The sequence below is a fragment of the Sinocyclocheilus grahami genome, unplaced genomic scaffold, assembly GCF_001515645.1.
Source record: "Sinocyclocheilus grahami isolate Dianchi unplaced genomic scaffold, SAMN03320097.WGS_v1.1 scaffold316.1, whole genome shotgun sequence".
NCBI lineage: Eukaryota > Metazoa > Chordata > Actinopteri > Cypriniformes > Cyprinidae > Sinocyclocheilus > Sinocyclocheilus grahami.
The window spans coordinates 696,202-716,147 of NW_015505495.1; the positions used below are offsets into that span (position 1 = coordinate 696,202).

Below are 19,946 nucleotides of genomic sequence, written 5' to 3' on the forward strand. Positions count from 1 at the left end.
TTTATTTCTGTGACCAAAGCTGAATTTTCAGCATCATTACTCCAGTCTTCAGCGTCACATGATCCTTCAGAAATGTTTTATCATGCATGTATCACGGTTATTTTAAAATGTAAGGATATTTCACAATATTTACTCTATTTTTGCTCAAATAAACAAAAAGCCTTGGTGAGCAGAAGACATTTCTTTCAAAAACATATTAAAAATCCAAATATTTTGGTTGTATACCAAACAAAACTTCACAAACTTTACAAACACAAATTAGGAGCACACTGTCACATACCGGCTGTTCCTACGTAAACTAGATCATTTGCTCGGTTATCTCTGTAATGGCTCTTTCCTGTTTGCTGAAGAGCTTGTCCAAGATGGATCTGTACAGTTATCAGACCTTTCAAAGCACCAGAGTTTCAGCTTTTTGTGCTAAACGCCAAAAATACATTTGAATACACTACAAATCAGAGAGAGTGTCCGTTTCAGCAGACGTAAAGGTGTAGCCCAGCTAACTCACTCGCGTTTTTAAAAAGGTTAGGACAAAACATTCTTAATGTTATTAAACATTCTCATAGCATCATTTATATTTGATATATACGCTCTTAGAACAACATTCTCAGAATGTCCTCAAGATGTAATTTGTACTCAATGAAAGTTCTCACAATGTTGAGAGAAAACATTCTTAGAATATTAAACATAAACGTTGAAATAATGTTATATTTTGGGTGAGAATAAGTTAGTAGAATCGATGTGATAAACATTTTAGTAACCTTCAAATAACATTATAATCATGAGAAGAAAACTGTCCATTTGAACATTCTTCGCATATCAAAAATAAACCTTCAAATAACGCATTTTGTGTGAAAAAAAAATTTTTTTAGGAACATTTCAAAACATTCCCACAACATTTTTAGAAACTCAATTTGTTGCCTGGGAGTGTGTCACTTCTTTTCCGTGTTAAAACACTTCCTTGTCTCCCAGTTTAATATGCAATAAGTCATTTGTAGGTCGACCTCAAAATGTTTAAAACTGTGACAACACCAACTTTGATGCGTTTGTCTGATCAATGGAGGACGAAAGGAAACCTGTTTGAAAACAGTCAAATCGCACACTTCACTTTAACTATGACAAAATCTAAGGAGAAAATCTCAGCTGTATCCGAAACTTGAATAAGGCTGCGTATGATGTCCCACAATCCTGTGCAAGGTGTTAGATTAAAAGAGTAGAAATGGAATCTTTTGGAGCGGAAATATGTTTATAATGTAGTTTATTTTAAGGTGTCGTTGTCACACGTTACATGTACTTACTATTATAATAACAATTAATTAACTTAATAATTACATGCAAGTAACCCTAGGAGCCCAACCCTAACCATATAGTAAGTACATGTAGTTAATTAATATTACTCAGTCCTTAAATGGATAATTACACTGTAACAATGACACCTTAACATAAAGTGTAACCTAGTTTTGTTTATGTTTTTTAAACATATGATTCCAAATATGCACTGTTATTGACCATTAAACTCTTGAATTTGTTCTTCATCATAAGCAGCTTTGGAAGTCTGTCTTGTTTCACTTCAAGCAGCTTGCTTCAGTTTCAGACACAGCCATCTAGTGGTGAACAAGATGAAATATGAACGTTCATGAGAGGCATTAGATGCAATGTTTTTCTGCTTTTAATGCAAAAGAAGCCAAATCTGAGGGAGATGCAAACACAGTGCCACTAAAAACGAATACAATCTACTCCAAACTACACACTAAAGCATGTGGAGAGCACTAGTTTGATGTTTACATGTATTTCCCTCCACTCTCGTGCTGTAGCGCATTAGTATTCTGCTTGCACTGTGCAGAAGAAGAGCAAGAGGAGGCGGGTGGAGAAAAGCCACTTCATACCGCACACTGCTAAGCAACTGCTTGAAGAAACAGAGAAGTCGTACCAAGTGTTTGGTAAAAAAGTTTTAAAAGTGATTCTGTTATGGCCATTCTTGAAATCTTATTTCATGCATTGCTTTTTATTATTATTATTATTATTATCAACGAGTCCAGATTTGTTATTTAGCGATGTTTCTTACTTATTTTGGAAGTTGGTTTGGAAGATATTTTATAATAGTATGTAAAATACAAAATATATGTAGTGAATACATGCGCTTGTGAATGCTGAATTTGCAAAGCATGTCAATTTCTCCTATTATATACATTTTGTATTTTGTGCAAAATATTAAATTAATTATATTAAATGCATTTAAAATGTGTGTGTGTGTATACACAGTTTATTTTCATACCTGAAAGTGAAAAATAAAAAATAATAAAATAGGAAAAAATTTATAATTATATATAATATATTTAACATAATAAAATATGAAAAAAATAAAAATGTATTTAATATAATAAAATAGTCATTATTATTTAATATTTTACATAATGAAATATAATATATATTAAAATGCAAAGTTTGCAAACACAACACAATAAACAAACAAACCAGTGAACCAGTTTCAGTAGAGAGGAAGATTTACATGTACATAATTTGCATGTAAATTTCTCCTGTTTGCATTTCTCTGAGTAACAGCGCAGCAGCTATCAAATGCAGAAATTGTCTGTAAAGTAAATCCGGATCAAAGTAAGAAGATCACAAACACAAGGTGTAATCTGCATTGAAACGGCAATAAAATTCCCAAAATGTCATTAAAATGGTTAATAACAGTATTTAAAGAGCTCTGAATCACAACATCTGCATTTAATGTGCCGTGAGATCTGCAGTTATCAATCACTCACTTAACAAGCTAAAAACACGACAAACACACAAACACATGGCAGCAATTACCTCTGGCTGAACAGAAATAATAATTACCATAATTACAGCAACTTGCATTACAGCGTGTACTTGGACAAAACAACCAGTAATGGGCCAATATATTGATTAACCTGCTCATTTTTAAATATTACTGTCATTGTGTTTCATTTGAACATCAACCAAAATTAATCAATCCACCATAATGCACATTTTTCTGTTTCGACAAATCTAATATACAGTGTAAAGTGAGTGTATTTATGCCATCCTGGTCACCAGATGTCAGTAAAAAATTGATAATTGTGTCAAAAATAAAACACTGCAGTCAGTCAAATCTACATGTAAACAGGTCACATGACTTTTCTTGTGCTAAGTGAAAGCCAGCAGGCCAAGCATGAGCAAACAAAGACAAATGGCACTTTTATGCACAAAAACGTCTTTTCTTTTGACACTCTTCTGGTTTTATTCATCTTACGAACTCCTCAAATACGCCGGTCAAGATGCAGAGGGAGAGAAAATCGTACCTGATTCAATTTGACTCAAATTAGTGTGGAAGGAAGAAGTGGCCCTGTTTTGTTTGGAAGCCCAGTCCTGAACTTAGTGAACCATTTTCCCCGAGGATTCAACTCAAGAGGCTCGGAGCCTAATCAAGTGGAAATTGGGGAGAGACAGTGGGGGTAGAAGGGCAGAATGAGGCAATTGTTCAACTCGCTCTTTGATGTCACTGCAACAAAATATAAAGGCGCAACCAAACCGAGAAAAATGCATGATTGCCTGTGCATTAAAGGCATAACGCTGGCTATATGTACAACCAAATCATATCAGGCTTCAGTCGCGTCCAGCACTGTAGGTGAATTCTCTTCTCTTCAGACAGGCCATTATTATTGGAATATCTAAGCTGTTCTCTTTCTCCCTTCAGCATCTCAGACAAACTCCCAGCGCCTCTATTGTGTTGCGGAGCTTTTCTCATGCGTGCGTCTGAATGCGAGTCAGGCCTGCAGATAATCACATTTTCCTAAGAAAGGCTTAGTCGTGCAAACTAGTGCAAGTGTCTCTATGAGAGTAAGAGGATGCATGAACAGGACAAGCAGCGTAACATCTCTGGGAACAAATGCCTCTATTGTGTTGCAGAGCTTTTCTCATGCGTGCGTCTGAATGCGAGTCAGGCCTGCAGATAATCACATTTTCCTAAGAAAGGCTTAGTCGTGCAAACTAGCGCAAGTGTCTCTATGAGAGTAAGAGGATGCATGAACAGGACAAGCAGCGTAACATCTCTGGGAACAAATATGCTCATTACAGCTGATGCAGATGTTTAGAGAGCAGATGGATGATGCAGTGCTGATGCAATGCTATATAAATATTAGTGCTGTCAAATCGATTAATCGCGATTAATCGCATCCAAAATAAAAGTGTTTTATATATCATGTGTGTGAACTGTGTATATAAATACACACACATATATTTTGAAAATATATACATGTATATATTTATATTCATATAACTTACATTATATATAAATATATTGAATATATAAACATAACATATTTTTCTTAAATATACACATGCATGTGTGTGCATTTATATATACAGTACACACACATGTTATGTAAACACAAACGTTTATTTTGGATGCGATTAATCGATTTGACAGCACTAATATATATATATATATATATATATTGAATGATCATATAAGATATGCACACAAAACTGTAGCAATGAAATTAACATGATTTTACACAACATTTACCCAGTATTCATAAAATAACAGGGTACTTTAGCTAATATTCTGGTTAGGTTCTGAACTGTAAGGTAGAACGTTCATCTAAGTTATCTGTTCTTTAATAATTAATAATAGTTCTCAAAACTTTAGCACAAAAGCATTATTTATACATTGTGCATGGACCATCTTTCCCCTAAACGTTCGTCTAACGTTATTTAAAATCTTGCTTCATGTTTCAATTCGTTCAGATAACAATTAAAAGTAACATTCCCACAACGTTTGCAAAATGATCAAATGGAATGTTCACTCATCATTTGCATAACCAAGAATAAACGTTTTAAAAACATTTTGAAGTTTAGAGAACATTCAGAAACACGTTTTTATAACCTAGAAACCATTAGCAAAACATCTGAAACAGTAAATGTACACTATCCAGCAATGCTGCAGGTAGATTGTGGGACTGACATCAGGTATCTCCAATTGTGCATAAATAAAGTCTCAAAATAACCAAATATCGTCCGATTAATCGGCCTGGATGATATATCAATCTATCGTATCACTCAAATACATCATCAAAACCAAGCTTTCGCAACATGCACTGCATAGAATATAAAGTTTCCCTGCTGAAACAATGGTCTTTAAGGTCTCAGCAAACCAGTTTCAGCATAACAAATGTTATTTTTTATTATTCATGGTATTTGAGATAAAAAGTGGCAATATTAAAAATGTTTGCACGGTCCGTTTTGTCACCTCAGGCCCTTGTTTAACACTCTGCATGCTGAGATTGTCAGGTGGTAGATTGTAGTAATCGCGCTCTTACCTTCAGCGATGCGCCGCGTCAGTGCCGCGCGAGGAAGGAATGCGGGTGAGCGTGTGAAAGTGGCGACGCTAAACTGGCATTATTTTCTAACTTCCACCCACTCCCACTGGAAGCAGCCAGTTGTCAATGGCAGAGGAGGTTCTCTCGCGCAGCACAAAGTAGGTGCATTTGCATCTCTCCGACCCTCCCCTCGCTTTTCACCACTGTCATTGTGTGGCGCGGTTGGGGTCCTTATTTGGCCCCCGATTAAATCCTCACTGGCCCGCGTTCAAATAAACGCCTTATAAACAGCTCTACTCTGACACATCGCGTTAAGACCTTGTTTTCTATATGCCCTTCTGAAATGTACTGAATGCACGGAAACAAGTTCACAAAAAGCTTTAGATGTTGTATTGGAGCAACAAGTGTCATAGGGCCCTATTTGAGATTCCTCAGACTGACTCTTCTCAAATATCTTGCTGTGTGCTGAAGGAGCTGCATTATATCTCAAGACTTTCCTTTAGGATGGGGTTTCTGGAGGACAGTCCGTGAAGAAACTTATGGTTCATGTCTTGTAAATTCTCCAGAAATTTCCACCAGTGTGACAAACAGAAATTTCACACGTTTTTGTTGTTATGATTTCGTAACATTTTCAGGATTAAAATGTCTTAATGCTGGGTATATATATATCATTTTTAATGTTTATTTTTTTTTTATGCTTTTTGCTCTGTATTTATAGTCTATAAAAATGCGGTAAAGTAACTGTAGCCACACCCCTCTCTCTTTAACTCCGCCCTGCAATGGCACGTCAACCAACCGGGTGTCAGTAAATGCAAACGCGCAGAATGATTGGCTAAAAAATGCGGGCCGCTCCCCTGACAGAATGCGATTTCTCGCGATACTTAAAGGGATAGTCCACCCAAAAATGCTAATTCTGTCATTAATTACTCACCCTCATGTCGTTCCAAACCCGTAAGATCTTCGTTCATCTTCGGAACACAAATGAAGATATTTTTGATGAAATCCGAGCGCTTTCTGACCCTGACAGCAAGGGAACTAACTTACTGTACCACGTTCAAGGCACAGAAACGTAGTAAGAACATGATTAAAATGGTCCATGTGACATCCGTGGTTCAACCGTAATTTTACAAAGCTAAGAGATTACTTTTGGTGCACGAAGAAAACAAGAATAACGACTTTATTCAACAATTCTTCTCCCCCGAGTTCCCATCTACCGCCATTATCGAGAGTAACACGATGCACGCGCTGCGCCTTGTTTACGAGCAGAGGAGGAAAGCACGCGCATGCGTTGTGTTACTCTCGATAATGGCGGTAGATGGGAACCCGGGGGAGAATAAAGTCGTTATTTTTGTTTTCACCAAAAGTATTATCATAGCTTCATAAAATTACGGTTGAACCACAGATGTCACATGGACTATTTTGTCGATGTTCTTGGTTCCTTTCTGTGCCTTGAACGTGGTAGTTCCCTTGCTGCCTATGGAGGGTCAGAAAGCTCTCAGATCTCGGTTAAAATATCTTAATTTGTGCTCTGAAGATGAACGAAGATCTTACGGGTTTGGAACGACATGAGGGTGAGCAATTAATGACACAATTTTTGGGTGAACTAACCCTTTAAGCATCGTGAGAAATGGCATTCTGCGCGTTCGCATTTACTGACATCCGGTTGGTTGACGTGCCATTGCAGGGAGGAGTTAAAGAGAGAGGGGTGTGGCTAAAGTTAATTTACCTCATTTTTATCAGATATTCTATTGGTTCTAATTAATAATTTTGTGTGGCTGTCAAAAATAATTTTTTTATTTTTTATTATGTAAACGAAATGAATGTACTATATTTTAGTTTGTTAATGTTTTTTATTTAATATTTAGATTTTTTAGGGGATTTAATTGTACTAAATTATATTTACGGAATAGTTTTTTGTTCACATATTGAGTGCCAAAACCTTTACCAAGTTTCGTACTGTTCTGATCAAGTAAAAAATTATATATATATATATATATAAAGAGCACTAGAGGGTTACGTCAGTTTATACATTTCTATAATTGAGAGAAGGAAAAGGCAGATGTCAAATGCATTGGATGTATTTTATTAAAATATTTAAAAAACAACAACAAAATGCATATGTATAAACCATGATAAATATGCATAAACAGTATAATCATACAGTAAAATGTTTATATTCATATAGTTTTTATTTTTAAACATAAAGGATATTTTAGCATTCAAACTGGCAGTGGTGATATTTCCTCTGGGACGAGGGAGACGTTCAGTCCATGGCAGGGTCTCCCGAAAGAGAAATAGCCTATATTTCCAGAAAAGCTACAGAGCAGCACCGTTCACCTGAGATCCACGAATATTAGAAAAAATACTGGAAGAGACGCCGTCACACAAAACCACATCTGAGTGACAGCCGAGCAGAGCATCACGGCTAAATTATACAATATAATATTGTAGGGTCATTCCTTCTATGCAGTATATTTCATGACCTCATCATACATGTCTGTATATACTGAAAAAAAACTTAAAGATGGAAATCGTGTTAGTTTCTTTTATCACAATTAAGTGAAGTTTAAATCATTTCAAATGGTTTGATTGCTGTTTTTATTTTCCCCTGGGTCTCTAATTGTAATGTTTCAAATAAAATATGTATTTCCTCTTCAGGAACTCGAGCTGCGTCGGAAACGCTAGGGGAACGCCCTTCAGTGTGATGGGCTCTGAACCTCGTGTGTAATCAGACCAATAGATGGGCGAGACGTCACGGCGGGGGGGGGTATAGCCAGGAAACTATAAAAGCACGTGCGGTGAGACCAGCGTCAGCTTTTGTCATTCAGCAAGCGCTCTGTGTGTGTGTGTGTCAGTCTGATATCTGTTTGTGAGTCTTATTTAGTGTTGTCTGTCACGAAATCTAAAGCAAGACAAAACCAGACACTAAGGCGAGGGCAGGCAGCGTTCAGGCTGTGTGTTCTTCCCTGCCCGCGTTACTTTACGGGTGGGGATACACACAGTTTGTTTGTTGTCTGCTTGAGAGCAAGAACGCAGAGTCAGCTCTCAAAAAAAAAGGGAGCTGACGGCCGTTTTGGTAGCGTTTGTTACTGCCTTGCTTCGCTCATGCGGCCATCTTTTTCTGAGGAGATTGATGTTGTTGGTGTGACTGAGTGCCGAGGCAACGCGTATATTACGTCATTCGATTTCTATGTAAATCTTACTCACCTGACCGTATTTACCCCTCTGGTGTTTGACTGCATTTAATTCTGAGGAATAAAATGAAGTATTTTCTGACTATGAGAAGTTAGATACACAGAGGCACTTAAGAAAAAAAAATATATATATATAAATAAATTTTTCTCGAGTGAGAGCAGGTGTTTACCTCTCTTCCTCTGAGGAGGGTGAGGCGGTCAGCAATGCACAAAAACAGAGCGTGGCCTCACCTACTCTCCCGGGTCGAGACAGTGGGTCGAGGCGACGCTCTAGGTCAGGGGCCTCGAAGTCTAAGCCGGATCTGCGGACCGTACTTAAGACTAAGAAGTCCTCGGCCAAAAAGTCCTGATGCCACTGGCCCAGGACTCATGAGGGCAGTCCCCTCTGGGGTGCAGCGGGTTACACCGCATTACACGGTGTCCGTCTCGCCTCAGTGCCCTCAGGAGATCGGTCTGCTAACCCTGCCGGAGTTACAGGGCACAGCGGTCTCCCGCAAGCGCCACTCTCAGTTACCGCCCGGCAACGTAGCGGTGCTAAGAGGCTCGCCACCACTCTAGAGTAGCAGGCTTGGGTGTTCCCTGCCGGTTCGCCGTTACAGGGCACCGACCTGGCTGCACGCATTACACCAGAGATCAGTCTCGAGAGACTGATTCCCTTAGTAGACTTTTTGGCAGCGTAGAAACTACTGCCAAATGTGTCTCAGTGGGTCCTGCTCACTGTAGAGAGGGGACGCCCACGCTGGTGGGCCCCGAGCAGGCTCTGGTCATGGAACAAGAAGTAGTCACTCTTTTGAGGAAGGAGGCCATCGAGGTGGTCCCTCCTCATTTGACTCGTTCCCTCGAGGAACTAGGGTTACATACGTAACCTGAGACGATATTCACTACCGGTCAAATGTTTGGTATAATAAAGATATTTTTATGTTTAAGGTCTATGTTAGAATGATTTCTGAAGATCATGTGACACTGAAGACTGCAGTAATGATGCTGAAAATACAGCTGCGCATCACAGAAATAAATTACAGTTTACAATATATTCATGATAGAAAATAGTTATTTTAAATGGTAATAATATTTCACAATATTACTGCTTTTTTACAGTATTTTTGATCAAATAAATGCAGCCTTGATGAGCAGAAGAGACTTCTTTCAAAAACATTAAAAAATCTGAATTATTCAAAATTTTTGCCCGGAAGTGTGTGTGTATTAAAAAAAAAACAACAACTCATAATTAATTTATATTTTATAGTGTCGTCAATATCATTTTGCATCCTGTTGCTCTTTTGTAAAATCCTTTTAATTAACAAAACTGTTGTTTGTTTGTCTGTTTTGGTTTGTCTCTAGATCATTTCAGCACACTTCATCAAATTACACATATCCGTAAAAGCATAATTTATATTTCAAAAGATGGTTAAGAAATATCCAAAGGAAGCTGATGTCTTCATGTAAACGGTCAGCAACGACTAACTTTAGCTCTGTTTTCATTCTGTTCATTGTGTAAATCACAATCACGATACAGTTAATAAACGCAATAAGTGCCTGAGTTTGAGCAGAGCAGATTTCTGAATATCTGATAAATGTGTCCCTGCAGCACAAAAGCAGTGTGAAGTCGCTGGGGTATATTTGTAGCAATAGCCAACAATACATTGTATGGGTCACAATTATACATTTCTCTTTTATGTCAAAAATCATTAGGATATGAAGTAAAGATGTTCCATGAAGATATTTTGTAAATCTCCTACCGTAAATATATCAAAACTAAATTTTTGATTAGTAATATGCATTGCTAAGAACTTCTTTTAAACAACTTTAAAAATGATTTTCTCAATATTTGGATTTTTTTGCACCCTCAGATTCCAGATTTTCAAATAGTTGTATCTCAACCAAATATTGTCCTATCCTAACAAACCATACATCAATGGAAAGCTTATTTATTCAGCTTTCAGAGAACGCAATAAGTGCCTGAGTTTGAGCAGAGCAGATTTCTGAATATCTGATAAATGTGTCCCTGCAGCACAAAAGCAGTGTGAAGTTGCTGGGGTATATTTGTAGCAATAGCCAACAATACATTGTATGGGTCACAATTATACATTTCTCTTTTATGTCAAAAATCATTAGGATATGAAGTAAAGATGTTCCATGAAGATATTTTGTAAATCTCCTACCGTAAATATATCAAAACTAAATTTTTGATTAGTAATATGCATTGCTAAGAACTTCTTTTAAACAACTTTAAAAATGATTTTCTCAATATTTGGATTTTTTTGCACCCTCAGATTCCAGATTTTCAAATAGTTGTATCTCAACCAAATATTGTCCTATCCTAACAAACCATACATCAATGGAAAGCTTATTTATTCAGCTTTCAGATGATGCATACATCTCAATTTTGAAAAATTGACACTAAGGTTTTGTGCTCCAGGGTCACATATGCTTTTATAGAAATAATTACTGGACATTCAAACTGCACAACAGGAACAAACCTGACGGGCATCGAGAGTTAGCCTGAAATCTCAATGTGGTTTAAAATGAACTCGCATCCAGAGCTTCCCGAGTCCTGCTGAAGTCATGTCTGCTGGTAGTGATGGTAGTGGTGATGATGATGGTGTTCGTGATGATGATGGTGTTCGTGCCGCTGGACCACGGGAAGCACAAACCCGGCGTTCTGCTCGCGGTCTGGCGAGGGCTGTTGTTGTTGGGTGTGTTTGGAGGGCGACAGGGCCTGTTCTCTGGCTCTGGCTCTCATTCTCTTGCTGTGACTGTGCTGGAGAGGGTGTTGGGGACCCGGCGAGGGCTGAGGCTGGTTCTGCTGCGCGAGATGGTACACGTTCTGACCCGCTGGGAAGGAAACGCCCGGCGCAGGCGGATAGTAGCCGTGGCACTTGCTGGTTTTGGCCGCAGACTGGCCTCCTTTGGACGTGGCCTTGGGGGACCTGATGTACTGGGGCCCGCCGCGCACTCGGGGATCCGGGGCCGCGCAGGGGTCGGCGAGGACCTGCGACCGCCGCTGATGAGCGTGAGTTTCGGGCTCGTGGGAACGGGAACGGCTCTGGTTGTGTGAAGACCGTGAGGGCTGCTCTTGCTGGGCCGCAGGAGGAGAGGAACCTTGCAGAAGGAGTATATATTATATATTTGATAAAAGGTCGGCAACATGAACATTAATGAAAATTAAGAATAATTTTTTTGTAAAGGGTCAGAACAATTATCAAAATTATGGAAAATATATTTTATAAAGAGTCAGCATAATTATTCAAATGAAGGGAAATATATATATATTTAAAAAAAAAATTTAAAGGCTAGCAAAATGAACAAAAATGAAGGAATTCTATACGATAAACAATCACCACAATAATCAAAATTAAGGAAAATATATTTTATAAAAGGTCGGCAACATGAACAAAAATTAAGCAATCATATTTTATGAAGGGTCAGAACAACAATTATATTTTATATAACAACAATTATATTTTTATATTTTAGGAATTGTAGGAAAAATTACCAAAAATTAAGGAATTATATTTTATAAAGGATCAGCACAATTATTAAAATTAAGGGAAATATATATATGTAAAAAAATTCTAGAATTCTATACTGAGTCAGCACAATAATTAAAATTAAGGAAATTATAATTTTTAAAAGGTCAGCAACATGAACAAAAATTAAGCAATCATATTTTATGAAGGGTCAGAACAATAATTATATTTAATATTTAAATTTATTTTTCATTTTTAAATGTAATATCTATTTAATATTCTATATTTATATTTTATATAACAACAATTATATTTTTATATTATAGGAATTATATTTTATGAAATGTTGGAAAAAAGTTCCAAAAATTAAGGAATCATATTTCATAAAGTGTCAGAACAATGATCAAAATTAAAGAATGTATATTTTATAAAAGGTCAGCAAAATGAACAAAAATGAAGGAATTATACATTTAAAAATGATCAATTATAAAATTATATTTTATAAAGGGTCAGAACAATGATAAAAAAATATATATATATATATTTTTTAGAAAACATCAGAAAAATTAACAAAAATTAAGCAGTTATATTTTATAAAAGAAAATAAAATATTAAAAATATATATTTTGGATTAAAAAAAAATCCTGTTTTCAGGAAAATTAATCAAACACAATTTTAAAACTGCATAAATTAAAAGCAGCACAACAATTCCTACCATGATGAGTAAAGACTTTACAATTAAAATAGTATTACTATTATTTCTTTTGCATTTCAATCATGAGATTTTTATGAGAAATTGGAGGGGGTGAGCTTAATGTATGCAAATAATGTCAAATAAAAATAAATGAATAAATATTAATGCCGTAAGGGTCCAAAAATGTGTTTATTTTATGCAAAATATTTCTTATTTCTTTTCATTTAGTGGTGAAATATGACATTTCCTGATGGGTTTTGTGAGATTTGCCTTTCAGTGCAATGTGCCCCTGAGATTCTCCCTTTAACACCACTGGTTTTTCTGTGAAGACTGATAAGGACTGTATTTCGGGGATATTACACACACGCTCAGTAGAATCTTACTGTCAAATCTGGAGGAGTAGTTCTCTATTCCCGCCAGATCCAGGTAATGATTTCGTCTCTCTGTGTTCTCGTCCACACAGTAGTGATTGCTCTGGTGAGCTTCAGCAGCCTGGCCTCTGTGAACAACACACCCTTCACGTCACATGTGGACACACGGGACAATACTGCTGATTTATATGGACTCACCTGATGTGTGTGTGTTGCTGTCTGTCCTCCGCGGGGAAAACCGACTCGATGCGACTCAAGCGATTCACGTCTCTGTCTGAAGCCAGAGCAAAGAAAGTGCAGAAATTAGGCACAAACCGAAGTAGAGTTCAGTGTTTTACAGCAGCTTCAAATGTGAAATGTATTAAAATATTAATAAAAACTATAATAGTATATAAATAATACTAAAATTACACTGCAACCAACAAACACAGTGATACTATATAAAAAAAACTCAAATTAAAAAAACATAAAATACTAAAAATTAAACTAATATTTAAATGAAAACCGAAAATATAAAATTAAAAGTTAATACAAAAATATTAATAAAAACTAAAATAGTATAAAGTAATACTAAAATAACACTGCAACAAAAAAAACGATCTAAAGAAAAAAACAGTAATACAATATTCAAAAAATAATAATTACGCTAAAATTTAAATGAAAGCTTAAAAAACTAATTCAAAATATTAACAAAAACTATAATATATATATATATGATACTAAAATAACACTGCAACCAACAATCTAAAGTTTAAAACATCGTAATATGCTAAAAATAAATAAATAAAATAAAAATGTAAAGTGTGCATTATTTCCTAATATTAGTTTGACTCTTTTGAGTCTTTTTAACTCCTTTTTAACTGATTTATTCATTTGTTATGAATCATCTGATCTTTAATCATCTGATGGTTTAAATTCATCAAGACACAAACCAAATTTAAAAAAAAACATTACAATTAAATCCATTAAAATAAATGCTCAATTAAATCAAATTATATATATATACTTAATCTTTTATTTCAGTCAGTTCCAAAGCAGCATGTTTCATTTTCATTTAATTTAACTTGAATTACTAAAATCACTCAAATTAAATAAACTAAAACTAATATATAGACAAAGACAATTAATAAGCACGATACAGATAAAATAAAAAAATAAAAAAATAAAAACACAGACAAAGACTAAAACTTCAACTGAAATTAAAGTGAAAACAGCAAAGATTTCAATAAAACCTAATTCAAAATATTAGCAAAAACATTCCAAATAAAAAGGGAAAATAACCAAATCAGATGAAGCACCTTTTATTTGTGAAGTATTTAATTAAAAATGGCTTGGTTATTTAAATTATTAACCGTTTTATTGTATAAAAATCTATATTGTTACTCATACTTTCATTCATACAGCCTTTCACTTCAGGACATTACCCCATGTCCCCACTTTTCAAAACGCTTATAAATCACACAGAATGGAGTGTATTGAAAATCTGAAATAGCAGAAAGTCTCTGCGTGTAAGTGTGTGTGCATGAATGTGCGTGTGAGTGTGCGTGCGAGTGTGTGTGAGTGTGTGTGTGTGTGTGTAAGCGTGTGTGCGTGAGTGTGAGTGTTTGTGAGTGAGTGAGTGAGTGTGTGTGTGTGTGTGTGTGTGTGTGAGTGTGTGTGTGAATGTGTGAGTGTGAGTGTGTATGTGTGTGCGAGTGTGTGTGTGCGTGCGTGTGAGTGTGCTTGCGAGTGTGTGTGAGTGAGTGTGTGCGAGAGTGTGTGTGTGTGTGTGCGTGTAAGCGTGTGTGCGTGAGTGTGCGTGCGTGTGTGTGAGTGTGTGTGTGTGTGTGTGAGTGTGTGTGAGTGAGTGAGTGAGTGTGTGTGTGTGTGTGTGTGTGTGAGTGAGTGTGTATGTGTGTGCGAGTGTGTGTGTGCGTGCGTGTGAGTGTGCTTGCGAGTGTGTGTGAGTGAGTGTGTGCGAGAGTGTGTGTGTGTGTGCGTGTAAGCGTGTGTGCGTGAGTGTGCGTGCGTGAGTGTGAGTGTGTGTGTGTGTGTGTGAGTGTGTGTGAGTGAGTGAGTGAGTGTGTGCGTGTAAGTGTGTGTGCGTGAATGTGTGTGCGTGAGTGTGTGTGAGTGTGTGCGTGTAAGCGTGTGTGCGTGAGTGTGTGTGTGAGTGTGTGTGTGTGTGCGTGTAAGCGTGTGTGTGTGTGTGTAAGCGTGTGTGTGTGAGTGTGAGTGTGAGTGTGTGTGTGAGTGTGTGTGTGTGTGTGTGTGTGTGTGTGTGTGTGTGTGTGTGAGATTGGCACCGGTCATGGCGTGTGTCCCGTCCTTCCTGCGAGCTCCGGGTTCAGGAGTGACCGTCAGCTTCACTCGCAGGGTCTTTCGTTTGCCGTTACACGAGTGATTGACGGAGGTGTCCACCACATCATAGATAGTGTGCATTAAACTGGACATGTCCTAAACACACACACACAACATGAATGCTTTCTCATGCATTTTACTGAAGGGAATGAGCGTCAGGTGTCTGTCTCTGAATGAGGCCTGTATAAACGTCAGTATTTACCTCCTTTGTGACTCTTCCGCTGTTGTCGAAGTCGTAGAGCGTGAAGACCCACTCCTGCCTGTTGTCACCAACCAGAGACACGTTACACTCCAGATCCTGAGAGATCCAACACGCAAACATGCAGTTACACACGTGACCAGCAGGGGGACCTCAATCCCAAATAATAAGAATTCACTCAAAAAACAAAAGCACATAATAAAAGGATTAAAACAAACTAAAATTAAAATGAAAACTACAAAAATAAAAATATATGTTAATGAAAAAATTTATAAAAAACTATAAGAATAATATATAAATAATACAAAAATAACACTGCAACCCACAATCTAAAAATTAAAACACCGTAATACAATACTAAAAAATAAAAATAAAAATGTATTACTCCAACCCATGTTATTTTCTTTCAAATTAAACCTAAATTGTAATATTTAAAAAAAAGCAAATACAAATGACAAAAGCACAAAACAAAATTACTAAAAACTGAACTAACATTAAAATATAAAATATAAAAAAGATAATAATTGAAAATATTAATGAAAACTATAAATTCTTAAACTATAAACATATAAATAATACTAAAATAACACTGCAACCAACAAAAATCTAAAATTTAAAACACATTATTATACTATTTAAAGAAATAAAAATGTATTATTCCAAACCGTTTTATTTATTTATTTATTTAATAAAAATTTTTTTTTTTTTTTGGAGAATCACAAAAGCAGATCTAATTAGGGGTCGACCGATATGTGTTTTTCAGGGCCGATGCGGATACCGATTATTACAGATCAAGATAACCGATATACAGTATATATGTCTTATAATGTCAAAATTAAGAATAACAAGGGCTCTGACAAAAATGTTTTTAAAATTATTTTATCGGTTTTGACCGATACCACTAACCATAAAAAAAGCTTAATATCCGCGATAATTGGCCAGGCCGATAATCGGTCGACCCCTAGATCCAATATCAAGTTTCACTGTACTGCATGTAAAACAGAAGCTTTATTGTTCGTTTTTGCACAGAATACAAGTCAAACAGGTTTGGAAAAACACGAGGGTGAGTAAATGATGACAGAATGTTTTCTTTATGGTTAAATTATTATTTTAATAAAGGAGAGATTGAATCCCTACAGCTGTTGTGTTTCAGGTCAGCTCTTTAAGATGGCATTGAAGAGGATGTATAAGTAGTTTTGCGTGGGATTATACAGGTGCTTTTCGTCTTGTTCCAGGAAAAATGTTTTTAACCACAATTATCGGTTTCAGCTATAACACATGGGTATCTTTGAACACGGATTATAATTGTTGGAGTGGCAATGCGTTCGCATGTTACTGATGTGTCTCATTCAGAGCAGTGCTTTACAGTGAACGCAGACACACAGCTTTGTGTTAGTGTTATTTGAGCACAGACTCAACTGGAGAGTGCATTCTCTGGTACTGGGTTAAAGGAAAGATGAAAGATTCAAAATGAAGTGCGTTTATGATTGAAACAAGAATAAATATCTGCTAACGCGATCTGAAAAATCAGTTTAGATCGAAGAGAAAATATGATGAGTTCATTCATTCATATTTGTTCTCATTTTAATCATCTAAACTTCTTTTAAATCAAATCATTTTGCTCAAATAAAAAAACAAGACTTCTTATGTAATGTTTGGATAAAAGCGTCTACTAAATGCATAAATGTCAATGTAAAATGAAAATATAGTTCAGCTTTTTACAAAATAGCTTCGCTTTTCCAGAGATAGTTTTAGTAGATATATGTTTTAGAGATATTTTAAAATATTGCTGTGAAGTCCAATCCAATTTAATGATTCAGTTGATTTGGATGATGAATCAGTTCAGTGAATCGGTTCAATAATGACTCATTTCAATCAATTCATTTGAGTTATCACTTAATAACGTTCCCACAAATCTCTGTGTGGCATTTTGTAGAGAAATAAATATTTTAATGTTAATGATAAATGAAAATATACACCGATTATACTCTGAATTTTAATTTTCTTTTTTAAATGTATTAGTGTATTTTGTGCAAATTTGTGTGTTCGAGTCATATAAAATATAAAGCTCATTAAAAATAATAAATAAATATAAACTGTATTTAGCTGCAGTTTGTTGTTTGGTGTGAACTCACATCTAGACTGATGCGTTTCTTCCCTTTGCAGGTTTCCTTCAGCGCATCTCCAGACGGCAGAAAACTCTCACATCCTTCAGCCTTTTCTGGAGGCAAAACCACTAAACACACACACACACACACACACACAAGTACTGTGAGTACACTACACTGAGTGCACTACACTGAGTACACTACATACAGTAGGGTCCAAAAGTATGAAACACATTGCAAAAAGTGTCTTGTTCAACAGTACAAGTGTCTAAACATTCTTAAATCAAGATACATTTACTTGAGACACGAAACCATGAAGATATTAAGTCTTGTTTCCTGAAATATGAATCAAAATAAAGTGAGTTTATGCTTAAAATAAGAACAAATATCTGCCAATGGAGTCAAAAAAATCGAATGAATTCCTAGGGAAAACAAAATGATTTTTTCTGACCCCACTGGCCGATATCTGCTCTTTTAAGCATAATATTTTAGTATTATTTATAAAATATTGTAGTATTTCTTAATATTTTCAGTAAATAATATATATATATAAATATTTATTTATTTTTATATTTTCAGTTTTCTGTACATAATATAATATAAACTACACTTACAGCAGCTTAATTCTATTTCACTGTTATTTTAGTATTATTTATATAATATTGTAGTATTAATATTCTGAATGAATTTTTTAAATATATATTTTCAGTTTTTAGTATATAATATAATATAATTAATGTAATATATATATATATATATATATATATATATATATTATATTTTCAGTTTTCTGTATATAATATAATATAAACTACACTTAGAGCAGTTTAATTCTATTTCACTGTTATTTTAGTATTATTTATACACTATTGTAGTATTTTGAATTAGCTTTTATTTTTGGATTTTCAGTTTTCCATATATAATATAGTATAATTTATTATATTTATTTTTGAATTAGCTTTTATTTTTGGATTTTCAGTTTTCCGTATATAATATAGTATAATTTATTATATTTATTTTTAATATTGTATTCATATTTTGAATGACTTTTTATTTTATATTTTGAGTTTTTTTTTTATTTTAGTTGAAGTTTTAGTAATTTTGTTATGCGCTTTTGTCATTTTTTATTTTCTATATTTCTATTTCTTTTTATTTAGTTTTAGTTTGAATCATTTTAGTACAACTCACTTCATTTTGATCAATTTCTCAGAGAACAGGACTTCTTATCTTACGTCATTTTGCATTTTAAATCAATGCATCTCAATTATAAGAATGTTTCGATATTTGTACTGGAAAACAGGACACAAATACTGATTTACAACATGACTTTTGACATCTGTCTTGTGTCTGATGTCTGTACTCACCCTGTAGAGGGCAGCGGTAGACCTGCGTCTGTCTGTCCTTGAGCTCCTGGAGGAGAAACATGGAAAAAAACACAAGAGGAGATGAAGAGAGGAGGTGTTAGTTCAATATACAGCCCAGAAACCACAGGAAAAGCAAACACCTCCATCTGAAGCATTTCCTCCTCAGGGACGCTGAAACGATGACGGCATCACATACGATTACATCTACTGCAAAATCCCTTCCACCTTCAACCCCAAAGTAACAGAGAAACAACTGGGTTAGATTTTCTTGAGGAGGCGAGATCTGATGTTTCCCAGAGGCTGCCGCTGTGATGGTTTGAGACATTATCATGATCTCATACCTTACTGACAGGAACATTTAGAGGTTTTGTTGCTAAATGATCACATGGAACGAGTCAGATCCAGACATATGACTGAGATCTGTCATAAACACCTTCAGGAACAGACTAAATCATCTGACGTCTGAACCACAAAAATGCTCAACGGCCCACCGCTGTACAAATCCCAACCTGCTCACGATTACACATGTAAAGCAAGCAGTCGACAACTACCTCAAATACAGCCATCAGATCCACTCAAGACCTTTAAAATCAACCATCAGTTTCTCTGCAGACGCCAAAAATCCACCCGAAGCCACTGCAGATTAGATATAGTAAATATTCACAATGATTTTATTAAAGACGTCTCTTCTGCTCAACAAGGATACATTTATTTGATTAAAAAATACAGTAAAAATTTTGAAATATTATTACAATTTCAAATAACTCTTTTCTATGTGAATATCTGTTAAACTGTAATGTATTTCTGTGATGCGCAGCTGTATTTCCAGCATCATTCCTCCAGTCTTCAGTGTCACATGATCTTCAGAAATCAGTATAATAT

At 35.5% G+C, this 19,946-nt stretch overlaps 1 protein-coding gene across 1 annotated transcript in view; it reads right to left on the minus strand.

Moving 5' to 3' along the window:
* Window positions 1-10,928: 10,928 nt before the first annotated feature.
* The window catches only part of nkd2b (NKD inhibitor of WNT signaling pathway 2b), a 49,597-nt gene continuing 40,579 nt past the window's right edge, over window positions 10,929-19,946 (minus strand). The window contains exons 4-10 of the mRNA XM_016294337.1: window positions 19,065-19,110; window positions 17,728-17,828; window positions 15,596-15,691; window positions 15,339-15,489; window positions 13,252-13,327; window positions 13,066-13,181; window positions 10,929-11,620 (exon numbers count right to left, since the gene is read on the minus strand). Coding sequence (XP_016149823.1) covers window positions 11,082-11,620; window positions 13,066-13,181; window positions 13,252-13,327; window positions 15,339-15,489; window positions 15,596-15,691; window positions 17,728-17,828; window positions 19,065-19,110 — 1,125 coding nt within the window. The 3' untranslated portion in view covers window positions 10,929-11,081. The remainder of the gene's footprint in view (window positions 11,621-13,065; window positions 13,182-13,251; window positions 13,328-15,338; window positions 15,490-15,595; window positions 15,692-17,727; window positions 17,829-19,064; window positions 19,111-19,946) is intronic.